Raw genomic sequence first — 24,338 nt, forward strand, 5'->3', positions numbered from 1 at the left:
ATCATCAGAGCATTACAAACAGTACTTATTGGCTAGAGATAACACTGCTCTTGACTTGAGCAGTTGACCCTAAATTATACATATAGTTTATGAGAATTCATGATTATTTTTAATTTTTATTGCACATTGCTAATGATAGGAATACACATTAGTTGGGCAAAGTTTGATTGGTTTTTCAACATGATTATTGAACTCTATTTCAAGAGAGTAATTCCATGGGTTGACAACTAATTAGGCACTGGACTTGAAGAGATCCAACTGGTGAGGAATTGATAATGTATGAAGAGGCAACAATGACAACTCAGGGTTGATGATAATCAATTTATCATCCTTTAACACTTGAGAATGAATCATTCGATTGATTCTTGAAAAAAAAACAGCAACCACCCAACCCAGGTTGAGGAGCTGTCTAACCCCATCATCTAGGAGTGTTCAAGTCTTAATTTTAAGTGACTTGACAAATGAGTTATTATAGCTCACTTCATGTTTTGGAGCACAATCAATCGCAACATTTTGCATATATTTTTTGTTTTCTTATTTAGTATTTTCTGTTCAAATTAAAATAATATCTATCCTAAACATGAATAATTATAATTTAATCTAAAACCATTTACACCCGAAACAATATTATAATAGCCAGCTTCAATAATTAAAGAGTGTTTCAAGCACTTAGTTTTGATTATGCACGTGGTTTGTTGAGACGCTTGGAAATATAGGTTATGATATAAGCATGTAATTCTTTATTTTAGCTTTTTGGTTCTTGAAAATTGTATTTCATTCACTTTCTTCCTAACGTCTTTAAGATAATTTTTATTTATTTCTAAAAGAAAACACTTGAATTTCTAGTTAGATTATACAGCGATGACAATGTAATCAAGAAATCTATAAGTGTAAATTATGAAATCTATAAGTGTAAATGATGTATATAAACTTAGGGACAACGTTCATCCTATGATCCAACTCTTTGACTAGAAAGTATAAGGTGAAATTAAAAATTGGAATTGGGTTAGGTATTGATTTAGATTACATATTTAAATTCCTTAATTAATGTTTAGGATGGAAGTGAAGTATATGAATACCAAAGAAACAAGAGGCTTGAAATGCTTCTATATATTGTTTTATTGAGTAATAGTGAATTTTTTTAGAAATTGACCTTTTTGGCATTGCCTTTAGAAATTGACATTAATTATGAATTTTTTTATTAAGAAAAAACACTTTTCAATTAATTAATTTAATTTGCAAACTCTTCATCAACTTTTTAAAAATGGTTTCCTACAAATCAAGCATTTATGCTAAAAACCTTTTAACTAATTCTCATTTTTATATTGTTTCATATGGATATGTTATTTGGATTATATTCTTAAACATATATATGTTTTTCTTTAAAAAAAAATAAACCATTTTATATTTATTTTAAATGTTCAATTTGCAGTTCATATACATACATTATAATTATAATTGTGCCAATACAACATTTAATTTATAAAATTTATGAGAATGTTAAAAGCTTATTGGATGCAAAATTGTTGTTTTATGAATACATTAGACAAAAAGATCGAAAACACAAATATGTTAGATAATTTTAAAGTTTAGAAAATTTGTATATAGATACAAATATAAAGACTAAGCTTCTAATCTGTATAAATTTTATGCTTCGATCCTATCGCGGAGTTCTGGATAAACTTTGTTATTTGAATTATGAAAATTGCTTAGAAGGCAAATGAGAGTTGTGTAAGAAGAATTAGTAATTACGATTAGATATTTTGCCACCATTATCATGTGATTTTAAAAAATTAAATTCGTTCACATAAAGAAAATTTGAATTGTGGAAGAAGAAGTAAATGCCATTAATGGATACAACAAGTTAGCAATTATCTTTTAGTGAAAGACTTGATTTTTCACGATTATAAAAGAAAATTGAGATTCTCTGATCTTAGAGAATCTGTATTTGGTAGTTTATTTAAGTTTTGTTTTCAAAAACTGTTTTTTGAAGTCTGTGATCCAAACCGTACAAATTCTAAAAACAGGTATACTTTTTGTGTTTTCTAATATATTACATATTGGTTAGCATAGGAATTGGAATTCCATTTAACACACCATCTTCTCTTCTTTCAAAATCACAACAATGTATGTCTCCAAAGCAAGAATTAGATTTGGATTCCACACAACATATTCTTCCCCCATTCACTTCTTCTCTCACAAACAAGAAGAAAAAGAAAATCTCTCTCTCGATAATATATAGAATATAAATATTCACATCCATTAATACTCAACTATTTAAATATATTGTCAAGTCGAAGTAGACTAGTTTAGATATAATATATACGTCATCTACCAATAAATAAAAAGTTCGAATCTTTCCAATTCAACGTGTTGTTAAACTCAAAAGAGAAAAAGGAAAACTTTGTTTCAATAATGTTGATGTCAGCGGACAATATTAGCATAACTCATATGATAAGATAAGAGGTAGGTTTAATTATAACCTCTTTCAAAATACAGTTGTTAATTAAGCTTAAACACACTTAAAACCAAATAACACTTTTTTATCATCGAGTTCGACTCTAATCTTAAAAATGAAAATAAGGTTGAAGTTTAATTTCATAAATTAGTTAACGTGAAAGCTCAAATCTCTTGACCAATTAGTATCTTATCAATAATACACATATCTCAACATCAACATGAACATAGTATAGACCGTTGTGATGTGATAGTCTATACGAATTAAGATACTTCAACCATTTGCAAATATACTATACCTCCATATTATTCTTCTTAATTATATATTGGAATACATATATAAATTAAATAAAAAAAAACCATCCATTTGAACAACTTTTAAAAGTAATCATGTGTTTAATTACGAGCTAATTACTTTAACTACTAACTCTAACTACAAACAAAGTATACCACGAGAGAGGTTAATTATTTAACTACTTTTTGTTTATTATATTTTCATATTCATAATGATATGACAATATATACTCTCTACGTGACAATGAAAAATCATCCATATTCATTTTTTAGATAAAGAATCTATTTAATTTCTTAACAAAGATGTGAGACTATATTTGCATCGTACGACAAAGAATAACAATAATAATGGGAGCATATAATTTTACTTGGTTGTTTGCTCATCATCAAAACAAAGATGTCCAATACACTAATGAATTGATCTCTCTCAAAAGGCAAGTGGTACCTCACAAAAATAGTTAACTCATCAAGGAAGGGAATGATTTTGAGATCATATGAAAATGACTATATATCTATATGTATACATTAAACAAAATTAAAGCAATTAGAAAAGCTATTGATCAATGTGTGATGGTTCATTTATTATTTTTCTTTTCTCTGATCCATGCATGAAATGATGTAATATTCTCCATCATGTTGGATTATTAAATATCACTTTCATCAATTTTACTTCCTATCATTTTTAATAAATCTTGAAATTTATCATTGTCATTAATCAAATGTTAAACAACATTTTAAATAATAAAAAATATAATAAGATTTATTATTAACGAACTTTTACAAGTGATAGAATTTATCGTTTTAACTTTTTGTTACCATCGTGCTATATATATGTGTGTGTTAATACTTTTACCTTAATGGTTATATTTGCAACGTTTTTTCAAGTGAATTTTTTTTTAAAAAAAATACTTTAACCTAAATAATTTAATATGAGAGACTAGGTGATATTTCCTCTCTCTCTATATATAGAATATTCCAAACTTTAATGTAAGTATAGTTGGAAACATATGGTGGGGATAAATTATATATGCCACAACCAAGTGACATGTTCCACACTAAAATTAAAGAAAAATTAAACAAATCTAATGTATGATATATAGTATTATACAACTTAACAACATTTCTCATCCACATACATTAAAGTTTTGTAGTGTATTTATTTATTTTTTAAATATCCCATTATATTCTTTCTTAATTTTTTTTTAAAGAAAAGATTACATTCTCTTTATTAAAACTTTACTTCAACTTTCTCCCCTATTTAAAGTCTCCTTTGCAAAACAAGTATTGTATTACAAAAGGATTTGAATTTTGCAAGAAATTAGCTCTCTCTTTCTTTCTTTCTTTCTTTCTTTCTTTGTCTTGTTCAAAAGAGAATAAAGATAAAAATAAAAAAAAATTATGAGATCTCTCTACACCATTCGCATGGCTGTTGGAATCATTGGTATTTTTTTTTTTTTCATGTTAGAATTATTAATATGAAGAGTTTTATAAAAAAAAAAAAAGAATGGGATTTTTTGTTACTATTTTGGGTGTTTTTCTATGCAGGAAATGGTGCTTCTTTGCTGCTTTATACTGTTCCCATGTAATCAATTTTGCCAACTTTGTTTTGTTCTTATTCATTCACCATTTATATCCATTTAAAGTTTTGAGGGTTATTGTTTTGTTTTGGCTGCAATTTGGAACAAAAATTTTATATAACCTATAAACTTTCTTTTAGATTACTATTGTCTTTAATTTTACTTAACTTAATTTATATATATATATATATATATATATATATATATATATAACCTATAATGGCAGATTGACGTTTTGGAGGGTTATAAAGAAGAAGAGCACAGAGGAATTTTCATGTGTTCCATACATTGTTGCCCTAATGAATTGTCTTCTTTACACTTGGTATGGTTTACCGATTGTTAGCAAAGGATGGGAAAATTTCCCTGTTGTCACCATTAATGGCCTTGGAATCCTTCTTGAGTTATCCTTCATTTCCATCTACTTCTGCTTCTCTTCATCTCAAGCAAAGGTCAGTTAAACTTTTATATGATGAGCTATACACATTTTAGTGTCTATCTTAGTTTCTTATTTATCATCATTCCTTGCTAGTAAATGTTAAAATCACTTTGTTAGAGGTTGGAATCAAAATCTATTGAATTTGGCAGAGATTTCAAACCTCTAGCTTTTGAATATCTTTTCTCTCATCTCTAATAATTTTTTCTTTATAACATGACGAGTTTATCATTGGTCAGTTTACTAGCTTTCTAAACAAGATAAATCTTATTAAATAATATAGAAGAAATTGAAAAAAATATTCAAACATTTTAATATACACAAATGTCTTTTTTTTTTCTTTTTTCTTTTTTTTTTTTAATTTCCTTTAATAAGGGATATATTAGAACATTAGAACCTTTTAATTGGTTGTTAATTACTTAAACCCACTAATAAGTATAATTCATTTTCTACTAAGATTCTATTTGTGAAATTAGCTTTTTAAAATGATCGGTTCTTTTTCACGTTTATATCACATCTTGTCTCAAATCACAATCAAATTCAAAAGTTTTATGTTCTTTAATTTACAGACCTAACTTGAATGGAATAATCAATATGTTAAGTTACAAAAATATTTTAAAAACAAATGACAAAATGATGTAGTAATCAAGTAATTTAATGAAAGAGAAAATTTTAGATCGGTACATCATTTAATTTTGTGTCATAGTTACGTAGTTGTAAATAAGTCTTGAATTTTGTTCAAATTTTGTAAGGATTTCTATTTCAACTTAGTTTTAAAATGTTTATTACAACTTTTAAATATCTCGCTAAATCACTGATTATCAACTGTTACAACAGTTTGTTTTTTCTTTTTCCTAATCAATGATTTTGATATAACTGAAAACTTCTATGTGTGTATATTGAAACTGATATATATATATATATATATATATATATATATATATATATATAATAATGTTGTGCAGAAGAAGGTGATTTTGAAAATGGTGGGAGTTGTTGCAGTATTCTTGTGTGTGGGAATGATCTCTACTTTTGTTTTGAAAACTCATCATCTTCGTAAGTTTTTTGTGGGATGCATTGGCCTTGTTGCTTCTATTGCTATGTATGCCTCTCCATTGGTAGCCATGGTAACCTCTCCTTCCATAAAATCGTTTCGTAACGACGACGTTAAATTGTTTTAGTTTGGTCGACCCTTTTTCTATCTCATGCAGAAGCAAGTGATAAAGACAAAGAGTGTTGAGTTCATGCCATTTTATTTGTCGTTCTTCTCATTCTCCGCAAGTTCCTTATGGTTGGCTTATGGTCTTCTTAGCCATGATCTCTTCCTTGCGGTTTGTATTTACTAAGAATCTTCTTCGATAACTGTATAGTTCTTAAAATTTTGTTATTCATTCTGTATCAATGTGTTTTAAAAGATTGATAAACTGAAGTAAATAGAAACAAAAACATTGTTTTAAAGCAACAAATTTTCAATTAACATGTGAAAATTTGAATGAATTTATTTGCAGTCTCCAAATCTAGTGGGAAGCCCATTGGGATTGCTTCAACTTGTGTTGTATTGCATCTATAGGAACAAGGAACATGAACAAGAAGTTTTGAAGAAGGAAAAAAGAGGTGGTGTTATGATGGAGACTCAGCCAAATTGGGACTTGGAAAAGAATAATAATAATGAAAATCACATTCCACATCAAAATAACTCCTAGATTTAGTTTTCTACAAACAATTTAGTCTCTCCCTCTCTACATGATCAGTGCTTCCCTCTATTAACCAAAGGTGCTTCAAATGGCCCTCAATACATTTAAAGCTACACATTACGAGTTTAAATATTATTTACTTTGAGTGTAATATTGTGTACCATAATAAAAATTATATCAGTCTCTTGAAGGATGTTGCATCTTTGAATTGGATGTCAAATAACGCATTGCAAATTTAGGCACATATTCTCGAACGCCAGCATCCTCCAACTTGGCTAAAAACCATTACTTTTTATTCATTTGTCAGTTGATGTCACTTTTGAAATCAAACCAACGATGGAAAATTGGCAATTGGAGATCATCAGTTTTGGAAGATTTTGGATGCCAACCGACCGACCAGACTAGTTCTCGATCGGTTTTGGCTGAAACCAATGAGCATTCTAGTAAACTACCAAAAGAACAAAGAAAAACGTAAAAGAAAAGAGAAAGGAAAGATTATACAAAAGATTACTGCCTTTGATATTGGATATAACCACAGAGAAAAAAAAAGATGAGGAAGATGAAAAGAGAAATGCCACAGATGAATTTAAAAAAAGAAAAGAAAAAAAAAAACTTTTGAGTAAGACAAAGCATCAACAGATAAAGAATTAGCCCAAAGCAAACTGCAAAAGCCGATGTAAAATGCTTAAAAATGAAAAGCAGGTCAATTAGAAACTTCATAATAATAGAAAAAGCAAAAAAAGGTTATGGAATGCATCTTGGAATTACCGGTAACTTTCCGAAAACAAGCAAAAACTTGAAACAACAATAATTCAGATTGGGGAAACAAAAAAACATAATGACATCAAAAAGTGCACAACATGAGAACAATCTAGATTTTGTTTTTCACCAGCAAGAAACAAAATTAGACTACTTAAGAACATTTCAACCAACAGAAGTTCCCACAACAGAATGCATAAGAAATTTTAAATCTACTTGGTTTTTACAAATCCTATTTCCACATTCATTTGAGAGAAGTAAATGCAAATTAGATTAAAAAAAATAGATACGAGGGAACTCGTTATACTCATGTCATGACCAAGATTGTTGGAATGTCTTCAACAACATTGGTGTTACAAACAACGAAGTACAGAGGTTTCGCTTTGATTAGAGACATGCAATATATAAACTCTCTAACCAGTGGAGCCTTCGTACTCTAAAAACATTCTCTCTAATAATATTGTTCTCCCTCGCTTGGTGTGGCTAACACATTGTTAGTAAATCACACATATCTCTGTGTCAATCTCTTTACGTTTTTTTGTAATCCTTATTTGTTGACGTCGTAAAAAAGATGTTTTAAAGACTTGGTTTGCTGCTCGGAGATTATCTCCTTTAATCCCTTGGGCTGCACCAAAACACATAAAACGGGCGACCAAAAGGAAAAGGAAACCCATTAAAAGAAACTGAAAAACATACAAGTTTATGAGGCAAAGGAAAGGAAGGAGAGGGACCAAATGTAAGCTGTCACCACTGTCTCATAATGTCTGAGAGTTTAATGTTGACAAGCTTTTAATAGATATGTTAAATGCAATCAGCCAACTCACCATATTATCCACAGTAGCTGCCCAGAGGAAGAGAATAGTTGAATAAGACAGTTGAAGTAGACAAGACTCAGAGAAGGAAGGCAAGGTGGTTTTGGAATGTTAGTTGAAAGACCAAGTTGTGGCCAACATCCAAACACTTTCCAATCGATATTATACATATATATACACATACATAGTACAAAAATTACTCCCACTGGTAGAATCCCAAAATTGGCTTAGCCAGATTACATGACAGTGGTAAGGACGGACTGTGCTGGATCTTTAATTTCTTGAAGGAAAACAGTTTTTACATTCAAGTAATAGACGAAAAACTGCAGCTTTTCTAAACACCATCGAGAATCAAGTTGCAACTGTTATTTCCAGCATTGGAGCCTTCTTGCTAAGACCAGTGAATAATTATATGACGGAAAACATAGACCAATTGAACTGTGTTAGTTTTGAATTGATGGAGCACTCCAAAAGACGGGGTAACTTTTGGAGGTGAATGAACAGGGTTGGTATGCTCATACACGAAGGAAAAAAAATATAGAGAGAGACAGTCAAAGGGAGTATATTGAATTTGAAAAAAAGAAACCTTTATACCGGATTTGGCAACACAGTTAAATTGAGCTATGGAGTTACATTTGCTAATAGATGCTCTAAAGTTGAATAAATTGCATTACAGTTAGGATGAGACCTATCTCCTGCAGAGAAAACGTAAGTTTTATTATTTACATCGATCCAGCTACAACCACGAATCTTTTTCACTTTTAAGCTCACCAATTGCCTCCTCACATTGATCTTCTCTACCCACTTCCCTAATTTAGCATATATATTAGACAGAATAATATAAGCAGATATTTCTTTGGGGTCCAAACTAAGCACCTTCTTAGCCACCCTCTCACCCAATTTCAAATCCATCCAAAACCAACAAGCACTCAGCAGAGCTCCCCAAATAACTCTATCAGCTTCAATTGGCATGCATCTAATAAATGCTTCAGCTTCATACAGACGTCCCGAACGACCAAGAAGATCCACCACACACGCATAGTGTTCTTGGGTTGGAATCACACCATAACATTTCTCCATTGAATGGAAAACTGTCATTCCTTCCTTCACCATACCAGCACAACTACATGCAGAAAGAATCCCCAAAAGAGTAGCTCCATTTGGCGGAACTTTTTGTTTTAACATCTCGTCAAAGACTGAGAATGCTTCAATCCCAAGTCCATGATGCACATATCCATTAATTAGAGCGGTAAAAGCTGCCACATTAGGGAAACAAACACTGGCAAACGAAGTTTGAGCATCATGGATGCTCCCACATTTTGCGTACATATCTATGAGAGATGTTCCGACATAAACATTCGAGTCAAAGGCTTCCCTGATTGCATGCACATGGAGTGCTCGACCCAATTGAATAGATTCTAAGCATGCGCATGCTTGAAACAGAACAGAGAATGTTGATCTAGAGCGTTCAACTGATGCTCTGCACATGGTTATATAGAGTTTCAACGCCCCTTCATGCTGATGATTTTGAATACAACCTGATATCATTGAGTTCCATGTCACAGGATCTCCTTCACTCTTCACTGACTCAAATAATTTGAAAGCTTTATCAATTTCACCATTCCTGGAATACACAGATATCATAGTGTTCAATGAACTGGTAGTTTTATGAGTCATTCTTTCAAATAATCTCTTTGATCCTTCAATTCTACCACTCATTGCATACCCTTTAAGCATCAAATTATATGAAGCCGGATTTTTTTCTCTTAACTTACAAAAAATTTCTTCAGCATCATTAATTCTTCCTGCTAATATTAACCCCTCTAGAAGAGAATTTGAAGCCTTTAGACACGGTCTTTCCATACTATCATAAACTGCCTTGGCACTGTCAATAGCTTCACACTGACAATAAAATAAAATCAGTGCACTACAAACAGAATGATCAAAGTGGAAGCCGTATTTAGTCAAAATCCCATGAACAACCTTCCCCCAACTCAAATCTCTCATTCTCCCACAAGCTCTTACAACAGAATCAAAAGTGAACTCATTAGGTTCAACCCCACCATTCATCCGCATGGAGCAGAATAATTCCAATCCCCTCTTACAGTTATGCTCACTTCTTGCATACCCTGATATCATAGTAGTCCATGACACCACATCCCAAGTCGGAATTTTCGTAAATAGATCAAAAGCATCATCCATTAAGTTACATTTCACATACCCTACAAGCATCAAGTCCCATAATAAATCATTCTTATCATGCAACTCATCAAAGACTTGCTTGGCTCCACTAATGTCATTGATATTTGCATACAAGTACAATAATGCACTTCCAACACGCTCAAATATCTGCAACCCAGATTTCAAAACCAAACAATGAAATTGTTTTCCCTCAGATGAACACCCTGAATGTGCACAAATACTCAACAAACTAGAAAAGGTCGTCTCATTTAATTTTACGTTGTTGCAGTGCATCCCTGAAGCCAGATTGAGAGCTTCACTATACTTTCCAAATTTGGAGTACCCAGAAATCATGATATTCCATGAGACAACACTTCTTACTGGCATTTCATTGAACAGAGTTCGAGCAAGATCAAGATGACCATTTCTTACATGACGACTTATATAAGTATTGGTAGAAATAATATTGGAGTTTTCAGTGTGTAAACCTTCACATAGAGTCGAGAATAGTTCCAAGCAAGCTTTCCACCGATTGTGCTTCCATGTTCCCAAAGATGATGACGCCCTCAACATTTCAAAATGCGGTAGAAAGAACACTTGTAATCAGAGACAAAGGAACCAATACTAAAGTAATCAAAACATGAAATTTATAGCCAGGGTCTCAATCTATAGGACTTCTAAGGCTTCTCCGTTATTGTTTCAGTTACGAGTGGATGATTGTGTGTTAATTACAAGAAAGCTGACCACTTCCACCCAGTCTGAACCCTGTGCTTCCCTATGTCAATGGCGGGCATGAAAACAAGAACTGTGGGTAGAAAAACTAAGTGGGTTTTGTAAATTTACAGAGTATAGATAAAAACGATGTGGAAGAGATTTATGCCTGGAAATCTTACTCATTTGTTGATGCACACGAAAGCTTCGGAGAGATGAAACCGGCACTGATTTTGGGTTTCGCGGGGGCGATTTAGCCGAGTAAAAGAAAGGTATGAATGGTGGTTAAGCCGACTTTGGCTACAATCAAGTGTTCGATGTGTTTGTACTGCCATAGCACTGCAGATGAAGTAAGGAGGGTTTTTCTTGTGGTTTTAGGAAAAGTTCTGGGATTTCTTCCCACAATATATATGTTTTTAAAAATAATGTTTTTTTAATAATATGAAAATAAATTTTAGAAATAGGTATAACCCCAAACTATTTTTTTTAAGAAAATTATACCTCTCATTAAATAAATTTGTTAATAAAAAAAATAATTACATTGAAATTGGATTTGATCGGAAACATATTTTTAAAATTAAAAATTGAAATATTTAATATATATTACAAAATAATAAGAAAGTTTGTTAATTAGGAAATAATCAAATTAAAATTGGAAAGGTAAATTTAATAAGAAAAACTAAAATTATTAAATTAACATAAAATTTCTAATTTTAATTTGATTATTTCCTTATTAACAAATTTATTTATGTTTTTATTTTTCTTTTCTTCATGCATATATTAAATATTCCAATCTCCTATTTTTAATTTCGTCTATTTTCTCTCCTATCTTATTTTTCACATTATTTTTTTTAAATTAACATTATTTTAAAAAAATAGTAATTCCCTTTTATATTTATTTTATACAATAGGTAATAGTGGTGGTGTGTACAATCAAAATAACTTATCCTTTTTATAATACAAACACTATTCTAAGTGGGTATGTATTTTAGCAACGGCTTTCTTCTAATTAATTATTGATATTTCATAAAAGAAATGACTTGAAATCTAATGATAAGAGAAAAAAATCAAATTCAATCCTCTTTTTCATAATTTCTTATACACTCCTTAATTTGTTCAACCATAAATGGTTATACCTTTAACTTATTTATTCGAAGTGAAAGGTATTAGAAACTAATGTATACTAGTATATCGAGTATTGTTCATAATGAGATGCACGACTTAGTTTAAGAGTTAAATTATTGATTTATATAGATACACGTCGTAACAATTTTTTAATGATGTATTTATATAATTGAAATTTTGATATTTAAACATTGATATTATGGGTAGATTTACCACGATAACGTAGAGTCTATCATATGCCTAACGAATAGGACGTACGAGGATAAAGCTAAGAGAGCTAAAAGATGAGTTTGTGTCTCGAATAGTCCACAAAAAAAGTCTAGAAGAGCTCGAAGAGGGATTGATTGAGTCTCGTAAAACTTATAAAGATAGCTTAAAGAAAAGTCTAGTGACGTAGGTCTAATACGAGTGCATGGGAGAGACCATTGAAATTTAAAACAACCCATGTAAATGTAAATTTACTTTAAAATAACAAAATATCGATCTAAATTATAAAATAAAATATCTATAAACTTTGTATTTGGTATAAAAAATAAGTTAAACGTTTTAAAAAATACTCTAAAAATTTAAAAAAGAACTAAAAAGTTTTGTATGGTTAAAAGTTTTGTCAAAAATATAGTGAAGTTTGAAAGTTAAAAAAATATCCATGACTAAAAAAAGTTGAAATTTGTAAATATTGTAACAGTGTGACATCCACATTTTGTATAAAGTCATATGTTCAATATCATTTAATAAATATTATATTATTGTTGACATAAGGAAAAAATAGAGGCGACGTGTCAGAGTTGATTGCTCAACTTTGAAGGATTCTGTTTCCTTGAACACCTCCATGCATGCAGCCACGTAACGTAACACATCATCAACAACAATCCCTTTCTCTCTCCCACATCTCACCCTCTCTCTCTAAACTCATACACCGATAATCTCATTTTCCCCAAAAGCTGCCAGTGATTTTCCATTTTCCATTACCAAATCCAATCCCAGAATCGGAGTTGCCATGGTCAAGCTAGTCTCCGCTAGAGATTTCAGGGTCTACGGCCCTCGGCCGCTCCGGAACCGGGCGGAGTACATCAATGCCGGCCTCTATTTGTTCGCCACTATCCTCCTTCTCGGTGGCTTTGTTGCTCAGCTTTCCCGAGAACCCAAATCTGGATTGGCCCTAATTCTTCTCGCCACTTCCCTAATTGCCATCGTTAATTTGCACGATCTCTTCGCCCATCTCGCCGGAATTGATCATCGGTTGCCACTGCTTGTTCAGTACGATGCCCAGCTTTTTTTTGTGGAATTTGCTGTTCCGTTTCTTCAGGCGATTGGGTCGCTGCTCTTGTCTTTGGCTGCACTGTTTCTTCTAATTCAGGTTCCCATTCATCGTTTGCTTGCTTTACTCTGCTTAATTTAGTTTTCTAGGTTAATAGTATACCATTTTTGCTTTGGAATTTCTAACAAAATTGCACTTGTCGATCTTGATGAGAAATTGTTTTGAGGGGCTGGTCAATCGGTTTTCTGAGATGTTCTGTGTGCTAACTCTTGTTATCCTCTGTCATAAGTCTTGGATTTTAGAATCAAAATCAGCAACCCTTTTAGAACCATCCACTTATTTGGATGGTTTCAAGTTTCAGTCAATGATTTCAGTGCCATTTTCCCTGCCATTGGTTGTGATAATTTTGAGCAATGAGTGACTGAGTGAGTTATGTGAGGCCTGTTGGCAACATTTCTGCTACTCATTTCTTCAATTTTTCTTTCAAGAAATAAAAGCAAAACTGTGTTTGGAAATTGTTTCTGTTTCCTACTGAAATTTGAAAGAACAAAAAAGCATAAGATGGGTAATTTTGGAGGGCATTATTGTGTAGTTTTTTCAGCAATACTCCCAAATTTCAAAATTTCAATTATAAACAAAAGAACAAGATGCAGTCGTTTCAGTAATGTTTAATTGTTCCAATAGTGTTGTTGTAAGTACTTGACAATGTTTTGGACTCACCTGACTTTGTTACATGCTATCACTGGAGGCCCTCCTCACACTCGGGACACAGAATTAAAAAACCCCGTGTCAAAGATCAAAAGCTATGGCGAAATCTAGAAAATGCTATCCTCGGTTTCAATGATTGCACATTGTAGGAAAACTGTTTGATCAACTTCATTCCGTTCCTGATGTTAACTCTTTACAGCATTCATGTTTGTTGTGTTGTCCTCCTTTTGCATTTTACAAGAGCTGCCATCCAATTTGCTGCTGCAGGAAAAGAAGGGACACGATTATGACAAACTAGAAAAGCATGCTTCAAATATGCTTATTGCGGGTCCTGCCTTATGGATGCTTGGATCGATCCACAACTCATGCCAAATCTATGAAAGGGCCGATGGACATGTTCAAATCTTGCAGCAGAGTGTCCATATTCCATTTTTAATAGGAAGCTTACTGTTTTTTGTTGCAGCAGTTCTCAATAGCTACGAGCAAGTTGGGTTAGCCCATCATGGTCTCAAACTTCTGGTACGTGACATTGAATATATACATTTTACTGTCAATAGCGAACAATTGATTCTGACTTGCCTTTCAAAATACTTAGTCAAGAAACGAAAAAGTTGTCACAATGATTATGGTTCCACGCTCAAGAATAATAGAATGTCAATGACGTCAGGTACAGAAATCAAGATACATTGGTGATCGTGAAACTCTAAAGCTTAAGAACACCAAGTTAGAACTATAACCACAGTTCATATTGTTGTTTTGGTATGAATTCAAATTTTAAACAGTTTGATGAATATTTTAGTTAAAAGCAACAAACAAAAGTTTGATATTCATCTAACAAAATGGTTGCATAATATTTGCTTCATGATGAATGGCATTTTAATGAAGTATCAAGTGTTGACGAGGGTGTGAATGCAGGGCAAAAACTGGATTTGGTTAGGTATCTTTGGGAGCTTATCACTCTTGTTGGGCGGATTGGCGAACGTGCTTAAAGTGTTCAAGATGCAGCAGTTCGAGGGACTACGACTTGAGAAGCTTCGAGGAGGGGCAAACGAGCGGCTTCTTGGGGAAAGAGAAGGCAGGATTCCTCTGATTCTAGAGGATCAGGGTAGGAGAAAACGACACTCGGATGAAGAAAGAGGAAGGGAAGCCAGACCGACGCCTTATAAAGATGTACTCGTAGGCCAATCACCCTGAAGTTCTCTTTCCCTCTTCCACTTCCATTACTGACCCCTGCAACTGAGCTTGATTAATCTCTGGAGAGTATCTTTTGTTACAGAATATTGTGTGCATTTACATATAGAATTAATGTGATTATGATTATGATCATGATTGATGAGCAAGTTCGTAGAAGTCCGTAGAAGTAATAGAATACTGTTGATATGAATTTGATATCTGATCTTGTTTGGTTGTTTCTGTTTGGACATTCAACTTATCTGTTGATATCAGAAGAATGGGTTTAAGTTTAACTGACTTTTGAAATAGTTTGGTGTATGTTCTCATTTTCTTCCTCTCTCTTTCCTCCTTTAAAATATTGTCTTTTAATATTTCATTTTTTCTTTAATTTTGATTCTTCATTATCTTTCGATGCTGAATTTGTTTTCTCTTTCAATATCAATATTATTCTCTTTTTAAATAGTTATCTTGATTTCTCATTTGAATTATTAGATAATTCCCTTTTGAATTGTGATTTTTCATTAATTTATCTTTCGGAATCTATATACATACCTATAGGATAGGTCTTGCCAAGAGCATCTCAGTATCAAGTATAGAGATAAGTAGGTTGAAATTGATTAAGGCAAGAAAATGATTTCTTAGTTATAATTAAGGGGTATTTTCAACCATTTCTGCATTTTCTATATCAAGATATAAATTAATAGTTGCACCTAATAATATACTCTAAAAAAATTTAAAATATATATATATATATAAAGATAATTGCAGAATCCAACTTTTCTCACAATCCCAAGTAAAAAGCTAAGGACTTTTCTTAGGAAAAAAACGAATGATTGTATTTTTAGGTTGGGCCTTTTTAGCCCTATCTAATTTTACCACAAACTTTTTTAAATGTGTCCTAATTATAAATTTAAACTTAAAAATAATTATTACAATTTAAGCTTTTTTACGAAAATCTTCATGTGCATTATTTTTTTTAAAAGAAAATATACGTTTGAATTATTAAATATATGATACAAAATTGAAAAAATTATGTGAAAAACAAGGTTAGTACTTAAAAATTTGGTGCATTCCACTTAAGAAGCATAAAAAAAAAAAGAAAAAAGAATCCAATATAATTATTTATTATTACTATTTGAATAAAATGTTCGATATAATCTTTAAAGAGAAATATTTTTGTAAATAAATTTAAAAGATAAAACTCCACCTCATCATATTCAAACATGGTAGGACGATTTTACCCCTCATATAAAAGGAAGCCATTTATCCGGTGGAAAGCCCAGAAGAAAATAATAATAATAATAATAATAATAATAATAATAATAATAATAAAAGAAAAAACATATATTTCAATCGTTTTAGATTATGCTTACAGAAAAGCCCATCGAAATCTTCTCCCTTTCCAGCTCTCCGTGAAACCCTAACTTCCATATCCTCACCAATTCCTTGCTTTCCTCAGGGTTTATCTTTAATAATCTCAGGTATTTTACTTTGCAATTTCGATCTCCTTGTGTACCGCTATTTTTTGCTCCCAATTTTTAGGTATTTCGACCTCGGATACTGTCTATTTCCGTCTGGATTTGCGCTTTGGGGTTTTCGATCTGCATGTCTGTTTCTTCACAGATTGTTTTGGGTCTTTTGGCTTTTTTCCATTTTTTTTTAGTGTAATCAATTGTTTCTTATGTGATTTTGCATCTAAGTATTTTTGTTGTAATTACGTGGACGATGAATGGCATTGCAATGTTGTGTGAATTGTTGGATTGATTTCTATGATGAGTACTCGATAATGGATTGTGAACTGCTCTAGTTATTTGTACGTGTTGATATTTATTGGTGATGTTGCTTTTACTCTTTATGTTTGGTGGCTCGATTTGTGCTTCGAAATTGCCTTTGATTGGACATGTGGTGATTAAATTTTTTGGTCCGTTTGTTTCTGTTTTCAATATTAAGTGCTTTTTCTGTTTTCAATATTAAGTGCTTCCTCTGAAAGTTAGGGAGAAGAGAAAAAGTAGAAGAGGAAGAAGCCAGAGAAAGAGAGTGCAGATTAAAGTCAAACAACTATCCATTACTAATTAAGAAACCCCCTTTTTTTACTGCCTTGTCTTTTTTTATGTACGAAAATTTATACCGCTGTTGTAATGTAATGCACACCTTCTTTTTTTTAAAAAAATTGCACGCCTTTTTGTTCTTAAATTGAACTTGCTATAATGGTTCAATTTTATGCCATGGGCTAAAGCCGAAGACAGTTATCTTAATAGAAAAAGAAACTTATTCATTAATGATTGTGATTGTATTTTATTCATCTCCAGATTCTTCTCTTGCACGAAAAGTAACGACAATGAAATATTGTTCACATCAATGTAGAATTAGGGATTCCATGGTAAAATTGTCTATGTGATAGGGAATTATAAGTTCATGAGTGTGAAGTTCTGTGTTAACTTTGTGGACTAAGTTTGAAGTTTAAATTGAATTAAGGCTTCCCATGATTTTCCAGTGTTCTCCTGTAAGTTGGGCGAAATGGCATCAGTTTCTAGTCAGCCACAATTCCGTTACACCCAACCACCGTCAAAGGTTCTCCACTTGAGGAATTTACCTTGGGAATGTACCGAGGAGGAACTCATTGAACTGGGAAAGCCATTTGGAAAAGTCGTGAATACAAAATGTAATGTTGGAGCAAACAGAAATCAAGCTTTTATTGAGTTTGTAAGTGCATTATTTTTGCATCTATTGCTTTCCATCAACAATGGACCTCACTAGCTATTCATTATTGATAAATATTTGACCAAGTTTAATACTGCAGGCAGACATAAATCAAGCTATTGCAATGATATCATATTATGCATCTTCCTCTGAGCCTGCTCAAGTTAGAGGAAAAACTGTCTATCTGCAGTATTCTAACCGGCAAGAAATTGTGAACAATAAAACAACAGCTGATGTTCCTGGAAATGTGCTTTTAGTAACAATTGAGGGCACTGATGCACGCCTTGTCAGCATTGATGTTTTGCACTTGGTAAGCAGATTGTAGTACATTCTTGTTGCAGTTAAAGGTGAACCTCTGTGGCACTGAGATTAAATTATGGAGATTAGGTTATAGTTTGTCATGTTTCAAAAGCTTTTGTTTGACGTGAATGTAAATGAATCAGCAGGCCCTTGTCAAGGCAATATCTTTGATGGCAGCTTAGTGCATCGGGAGAAAGTGCACATGTGTGTTTGTCTCCTTTCTCCTTTCCTTAACACTACCTCTCTCTTCCCTTCTCTTCTTCCTCAACTTCCTCCTACCTTTCACAGTTTAGGATATTATCATTTCTGCTCTCTTGTGCATCCTTCTCCCTATCATCTCTGCATGTTATGTCAGTGATACTGCTGTCTACATCCAGTCATTAGAATCAGAGAGTAGGAATTTTTTTTTCTTAATTTTTCGATTATCTGTTCACTATTTACGTATTATGCCCTAAAAGACTAACATTTTAAAAAATTAGACAGAAGATTAATCAGATGATATTCCTTTTGGCTTAGCATCTGAATTTTTGGGGTGACTTTGCTTTCTCTTATTAAAATTATAGGACGAATGTTAAATTTGTAGGGGCATTCAACTATTAGTTTACAGCTTATTTTGTTGATGAGTATTTAAGGATAGAGTATACTTATGGCTGGTTATTGATTTCAAACCAGTAGCTGCTCGTTTTCAAGTGAGAGAGGCAGGTGTTACGGACTTGTTTTGAATTTGTGTTTTTTGCTATATCATATCTTCCCTCTCAGAGGAGTTGAAACGTACTTCTTGACCTTTGATTGCCATATGTCATGATGTGTTCTAATCTTCTGTTTTATTTGATGTCTAAGTTCTATGTTATTCTTGAAATTTTTTTTTTGTATCTTCCGTCATATGTTGTCTTTTTACTCTTGTTCCTGGCAGTATCATTGCTATCACAAGAATAAAGTTCTATTTGCTTAATTTTTAGTTTCTTATAGTGGAGTTTGCATTTAAATGTCCAATGTTAATTAGTTGTAGCTATCCATTTAGACATCCTACTTGATCTATATTTGGAGATTTAGGTAGGTTCGTCATGGTTATGATTGTAAATAATTCACATGATAGTAGTCATTTGATAGGTGTTGGGATGTACTGAAATTGTGATGAATGGTGTGATATCATTTTGTTTAATTTCAATCTGAAGTTTATTCAATAATATGCCAGGTTTTTTCTGCCTTTGGATTTGTGCATAAGATTACTACCTTCGAGAAAACAGCTGGATTTCAGGTCCGTGAATATCTATAATACTTGTAGTAATTACACTATTATTATTTCTGAGCTTGGAGAAAATCTTATTCCTATATCGATGTGGACATTTTAGGCGTTGGTGCAATTTTCGGATGCGGAGACTGCCTCATCTGCTAAGAATGCCTTGGATGGGAGAAGCATCCCTAGGTGACAATTGTATTGAATGTTACACATGGTTTTTTGCCCCTGTTTTATGGAGTGTATAGCAGTAGAAGAGGTGCACATGCACGAGCTTGGTGTCTGTCGATTATTTTTGTTCTTAGTAGTCAATGCATTTTATTTGACTGAAAGATTTTCATTCCATTGCCTGCAGTATTCAACCTGATTCTTCTATGTTATTCTATTTTATGTATCAACAATTTTTTTTTTGTTTGCAGGTATTTGCTTCCGGATCATGTTGGACCATGTTCCCTTAGAATCACTTACTCTGCCCATACTGATTTGACTGTGAAATTTCAGAGCCATCGAAGCAGGTCTTGCCAACTTTCTGCTTCTATTCTTTTATGAATGTGTTTATTTCAACTTAGTGTAACATTTCACAATATCTCACAGATAATTTTCCATGTTACTCGTCTGTTTTATCAGTATCCCTTTCTCTCTCTACTTTCTGATAGTATGTTGATTCAGGGACTACACTAATCCTTATCTTCCTGTTGCTCCATCGGCCATAGATGGAAGTGGTCAGGTAAGGAATGTATTAGGTAGCATGTTGTTTAGTTGTGCCTATGAATTCTCCTTTCTGTACGTGTTACTCATCTGATAAGAAAATGCTTCAAATGTTGTCAAATAAATAAAGAAAGATAAAGCTTCAAATGATGTACTTCTGACAAAAGTGCTAGCTTATCAGTATAAATCTTGACATTTCTTCTTATTGCCTGGTTTTTTATGTTATTTTTCTAAATCCTTTTCATCCTTTGATTGAATTTTTCGTCAGTCACCTTTGCAGTTCACCGTGGGTTTGGATGGAAAGAAACTCGAACCAGAGAGTAATGTTCTTCTTGCCTCCATTGAGAATATGCAATATGCAGTCACCTTGGAGGTTTTGCACATGGTATTGCATGACGTGGCAATTTTATAATGAGTTTGTCTGTTGACTATTTATTCATATAGTATAGTTCTTTGCAAATTATTTTATTATGCTAACCAATTATTTCTTTGTCGGTAGGTTTTTTCTGCATTTGGACCTGTCCAGAAGATTGCCATGTTTGATAAGAATGGGGGAGTCCAGGCCTTGATTCAATATCCAGGTATTTCGCTTTAACTAAACTCTTCCTGACATCAATCTCACTTTTGGGTGCAAATGGTAGCATATTTTCTACCGGTTATAACATGATAGAAACCACATTCTTTATGAGTTCAAAATAGGGTTTTTTTTTTTGTTATTTCAAATCTGTGAACGAGTTAAATTAACCTTAAAGAACTAGAAGCTTAATCTTAAATAGCTAGAATTTGAGATTTGTAGTGCAATATGAGTTTAAGAAGACAAACACAGCAACGTATTAATATGGTTCAAATTTCAATCTTCATCCATAGTATTTCAATAGAAATATGTAGCATAGAAATCATCATCAGTAATATTCCACTTGTGAGCAGATGTTCAGACTGCGGTAGTTGCCAAGGAAGCCCTCGAGGGACACTGTATTTATGACGGAGGGTTTTGCAAGCTTCACATCTCATATTCTCGCCATACTGATTTGAGTATCAAGGTATTAAAAACTTCTCTTTTGGTGAGCTGTCCAAGAGCAATATATGTCTCTTTACACAGGAGTTCTTACTTCAATGAAGGTAGTACATGTACTACCGTAGCATTAAGCACTAGACATTTTCCTGGTCCTTGGTGGCCTCATCATCATCAACAAATATTTATTGAAATGAAGATATTATTATAAAAACTATTTAAATTAAAACTCGAAGTTTTTATTTCCTAATTAAGAGCATGTTTTCAATGAACTTTTCTAGTGCTTTGATAAATGCTCTGAAAACAAAAGAAGTTGTTTTTAAGCCCTAAAGTTTTTGCTAGCCGACCCAAGTTATAAATCTTGTTATTATAAGTATCCATATTTTGTAAAATATATGGGAGATATCAAATAATCCTGAATATTGGTTGGGCCCTCCGGTTCATTTCAACCCTTTGACTATACAGAAGATGAATGATCCTAAATGTGTAGTTTGATGTGATTGTAGGTGAATAACGACCGAAGTCGAGACTATACAATTCCAAATAATCCTCCCATGGTGAATTCCCAACCGCCTGTTGTGGGGCAGCAACAACCACATCAAATGATGGGTCCTTCCACTCATCAATACAATGGAAATCAGTATGGTCCTTCCGGAGAGCAGCAGCCTGGGGTGCAGCCTCCACAATCTTCAGGTTGGGGATCGGGCGGTCCTGCTGCGCCCTACTCCTCCATGCCCATGCACAATCCTGGTTACATGCCATCGGGGACAATGCCGCCACAGCATGGTATGATGCCAAGCCCCAGTGGTTTACACCAGACACCACCACCACCGTATCGCCCCGATCACAGGCAATAGCACGCATTGTCTTCTGTTTTATAGTTGAATGTTCATTCAAGAAAACCAACTAAGCTTTTTAAAGCACTAGAAATGCATTTTGGCAGAGGAAACAAATGTGCATTAAAATTCGATGGTTCCGCGAACTACTCTCACTGTTCAGAACAAATTAGGTCGGTTCATTTCCCTTTTATTTTAAGGGATGTGAATGAATGAATGTAAGATCCCAAGTGTGAAGAACCGAGCACCTTCCTTTTGCTGTTTATTGATGATCACTGTTTTATAAGTCTTTCTCTTCCTTTTGCTCATTCTTATCACTTCTTGAACTTAATCCTCATTTATGCAATGTACTTTGTTTCAACTGTGGCTAAACTGAGTTGTCTCTCCCCCAGGCTGATGAAACATTGTATTGACGGCACTTTATCTACATCTAAAATTGTGTTTTTTCTTTGTTATGTATTAACGTTAGGGATCTTTTGAAAAATTTCACTTCATATAGCTTATCATTGCTTTCAGTAGCTTAATTGATTTATATGAATAACCCATTGATGCTTCAAGAATCCTTGCAAAGTAAAGCAAATTTTCAAATACTCAACTCTTAAAATCAAATAATTTGATTTTAGCCCTAAGGGACTGAATCGGATTTATGGATTATGATAAAATAATCGCAAGATTTTTTGGCTTAAGTTTCAAAAGGAACTCGTCGTTATTGGCATATATCACATCTTTATCCAAATAATTTCACAAGGGAAAGGATTGTTTTAGAATTTTTGCTGTCCATATTTAGATACTTCTTGCTTAGTCTTATTAACAATGACCTAAAATCTGCCCAAAATTATTTTTTATCAACTTCTTTTGGTTGTCAAGAAAAAAGTATTACTTCCTCCATAAGGATTAAAGGCAGTAAAGAATTCTCTACAGCATGGATAAAGAATCAAATTAATTTGAAACAAAGAATATATTCTCTTTTCTTTTTCGAATGAATGTTACTGCGGAAATAAATATGCCATAATTTAACTTTACCACATCTAAGAAATAACTATCACATTGTTACATGGACATTTGAACATTCATTCGAATTTATTTTTAAAATAAAGTTAATTGAACTATAAATTTTCCTTAAAAAATAAATTGACTAATAACAAAAAAAATTCCAACTTTTACCAAATAAACTTTAGTTTCATGTAAGTGAAAATTAATTGTCCACCTCGTGATTGAAGAAAATGCTAAGCTTTTTTACTTTTTGTTAAGCTTTTTATTTAAAGAGATCATTCTAGAGTAATCTTTTTTTTCTTAGAGCATAGTTATCTCAAAGATGTATAGATAAACTATGGAACCACATATTTGTTTGTCCGTTGAATGTTTTAATGGATTCATCAAGTTTAGCAAATATGCGTTTAAAAAATGATTTAAATTTTGTTTATGAAAATTATATTCATATTTTGTATCTAAATCGTACAAATTTTGAAAACAATTTAAATTTTATATTTTAAATAGTAAAATTATATTAAATATATATAAAAACATTTAGAAATACTAACATGTTAAGTATAAACTCAGCTTTATTGTTTTTAAATAACACTCAATTCATTTTTTTAATAAGAATATGTACTATGCAATGTATTAAATTGCATAATAATACAAAATAGTAATTATAAAAATTTTCAGGTTAAATTATGAAATTGGTTCGTATGGATTTAAAAGGATTAAATCTAGTCTACGTGGTTCATAATTAGTTCTTTTAGCTTGATAAAATCATAGAAAATAGTTTCAAGTAGTTTGTTTTAACTGTTCTTTCTACTCTTTAAGTTCTTTAAGTAGTCATCGTGGTTGAGGAAGCGCGGGGGCTCGTCCCAAGGGAGAAATGCATAAACCTTTGCATAGAGATTTTACAAAAATGCTTTGTGCTTACAAACCTAGCAAGTTGATACCTTATTTAACCAAAAAGAAAACCTAAAATCAGTGAAATTTAATGATTTAATTAATCCCTTTAGGATAATTCAACTCGATATCCACCAAAAAATTGCGACCATTCTCACATAGCACCCTTACATCTAGCTGATTCTATAATAGTTTTTGGTTCAAAAGCTTTCACTAATACTCCTTCCTAAATGAAGCAGCAATCTCCAAGAATTAAAAGACATCGAGCAAGATGCATAAGGTGATAAGTAATTTCTACTTGGACCTTACAAAAAGGGTGGGATAAGTCAACCGTGGTGCATAAGGTGCATATTACAAAGATGATTTTATCCATTAACCACAGGTCCGTAATTGTAATTTTAACCATGAATCGAACACAAAACCTAAATTGAAAGCTTTTTGAAGAGGAAAGAAGAAAGAAAGATTGTGTGATTATGGAAATG

The 24,338-nt window shown here is 32.4% G+C and overlaps 3 protein-coding genes across 5 annotated transcripts; 2 read left to right on the forward strand and 1 right to left on the reverse strand.

Annotated features, from left to right (window-relative positions):
* Window positions 1-3,989: 3,989 nt before the first annotated feature.
* LOC103483082 (bidirectional sugar transporter SWEET3b) lies at window positions 3,990-6,648 on the forward strand. Of its 3 annotated transcripts, none has more exons than XM_051089967.1 (6): window positions 3,990-4,192; window positions 4,297-4,333; window positions 4,555-4,777; window positions 5,727-5,888; window positions 5,973-6,092; window positions 6,270-6,648. In XM_051089967.1, exons 1-6 carry the CDS (start codon window positions 4,150-4,152, stop codon window positions 6,462-6,464), a joined length of 780 nt encoding a protein of 259 aa, XP_050945924.1. In that variant the 5' UTR covers window positions 3,990-4,149; the 3' UTR covers window positions 6,465-6,648. The 3 variants fall into 3 exon arrangements, with proteins under 3 accessions (XP_050945924.1, XP_050945926.1, XP_050945925.1); XM_051089969.1 differs by having other exon boundaries at window positions 4,036-4,192; window positions 6,332-6,648; XM_051089968.1 differs by lacking the exon at window positions 4,297-4,333 and having other exon boundaries at window positions 4,047-4,192.
* Window positions 6,649-8,591: 1,943 nt separating this feature from the next.
* Window positions 8,592-11,303, reverse strand: LOC103482950 (pentatricopeptide repeat-containing protein At4g02750-like). The gene is made up of 2 exons (XM_017043364.2): window positions 11,101-11,303; window positions 8,592-10,982 (listed from the first exon to the last, which is right to left on the reverse strand). The coding sequence occupies exon 2, from the start codon at window positions 10,778-10,780 to the stop codon at window positions 8,648-8,650; it is 2,133 nt and encodes a 710-aa protein (XP_016898853.1). The 5' UTR covers window positions 10,781-10,982; window positions 11,101-11,303; the 3' UTR covers window positions 8,592-8,647.
* A 1,655-nt stretch (window positions 11,304-12,958) lies between these two features.
* LOC103482951 (polypyrimidine tract-binding protein homolog 2) lies at window positions 12,959-22,423 on the forward strand. Its single transcript, XM_008439357.3, is given in 13 exon segments — window positions 12,959-13,400; window positions 14,277-14,528; window positions 14,925-15,204; window positions 17,677-17,885; window positions 17,983-18,192; window positions 19,378-19,440; window positions 19,535-19,608; window positions 19,839-19,934; window positions 20,089-20,146; window positions 20,408-20,512; window positions 20,627-20,708; window positions 21,055-21,167; window positions 21,646-22,423. Coding segments are annotated over 13 exon segments (2,253 nt in total). The 5' UTR covers window positions 12,959-13,040; the 3' UTR covers window positions 21,997-22,423.
* Window positions 22,424-24,338: the final 1,915 nt, after the last annotated feature.

Source organism: Cucumis melo, chromosome 9, assembly GCF_025177605.1.
Source record: "Cucumis melo cultivar AY chromosome 9, USDA_Cmelo_AY_1.0, whole genome shotgun sequence".
Classification (NCBI taxonomy): domain Eukaryota; kingdom Viridiplantae; phylum Streptophyta; class Magnoliopsida; order Cucurbitales; family Cucurbitaceae; genus Cucumis; species Cucumis melo.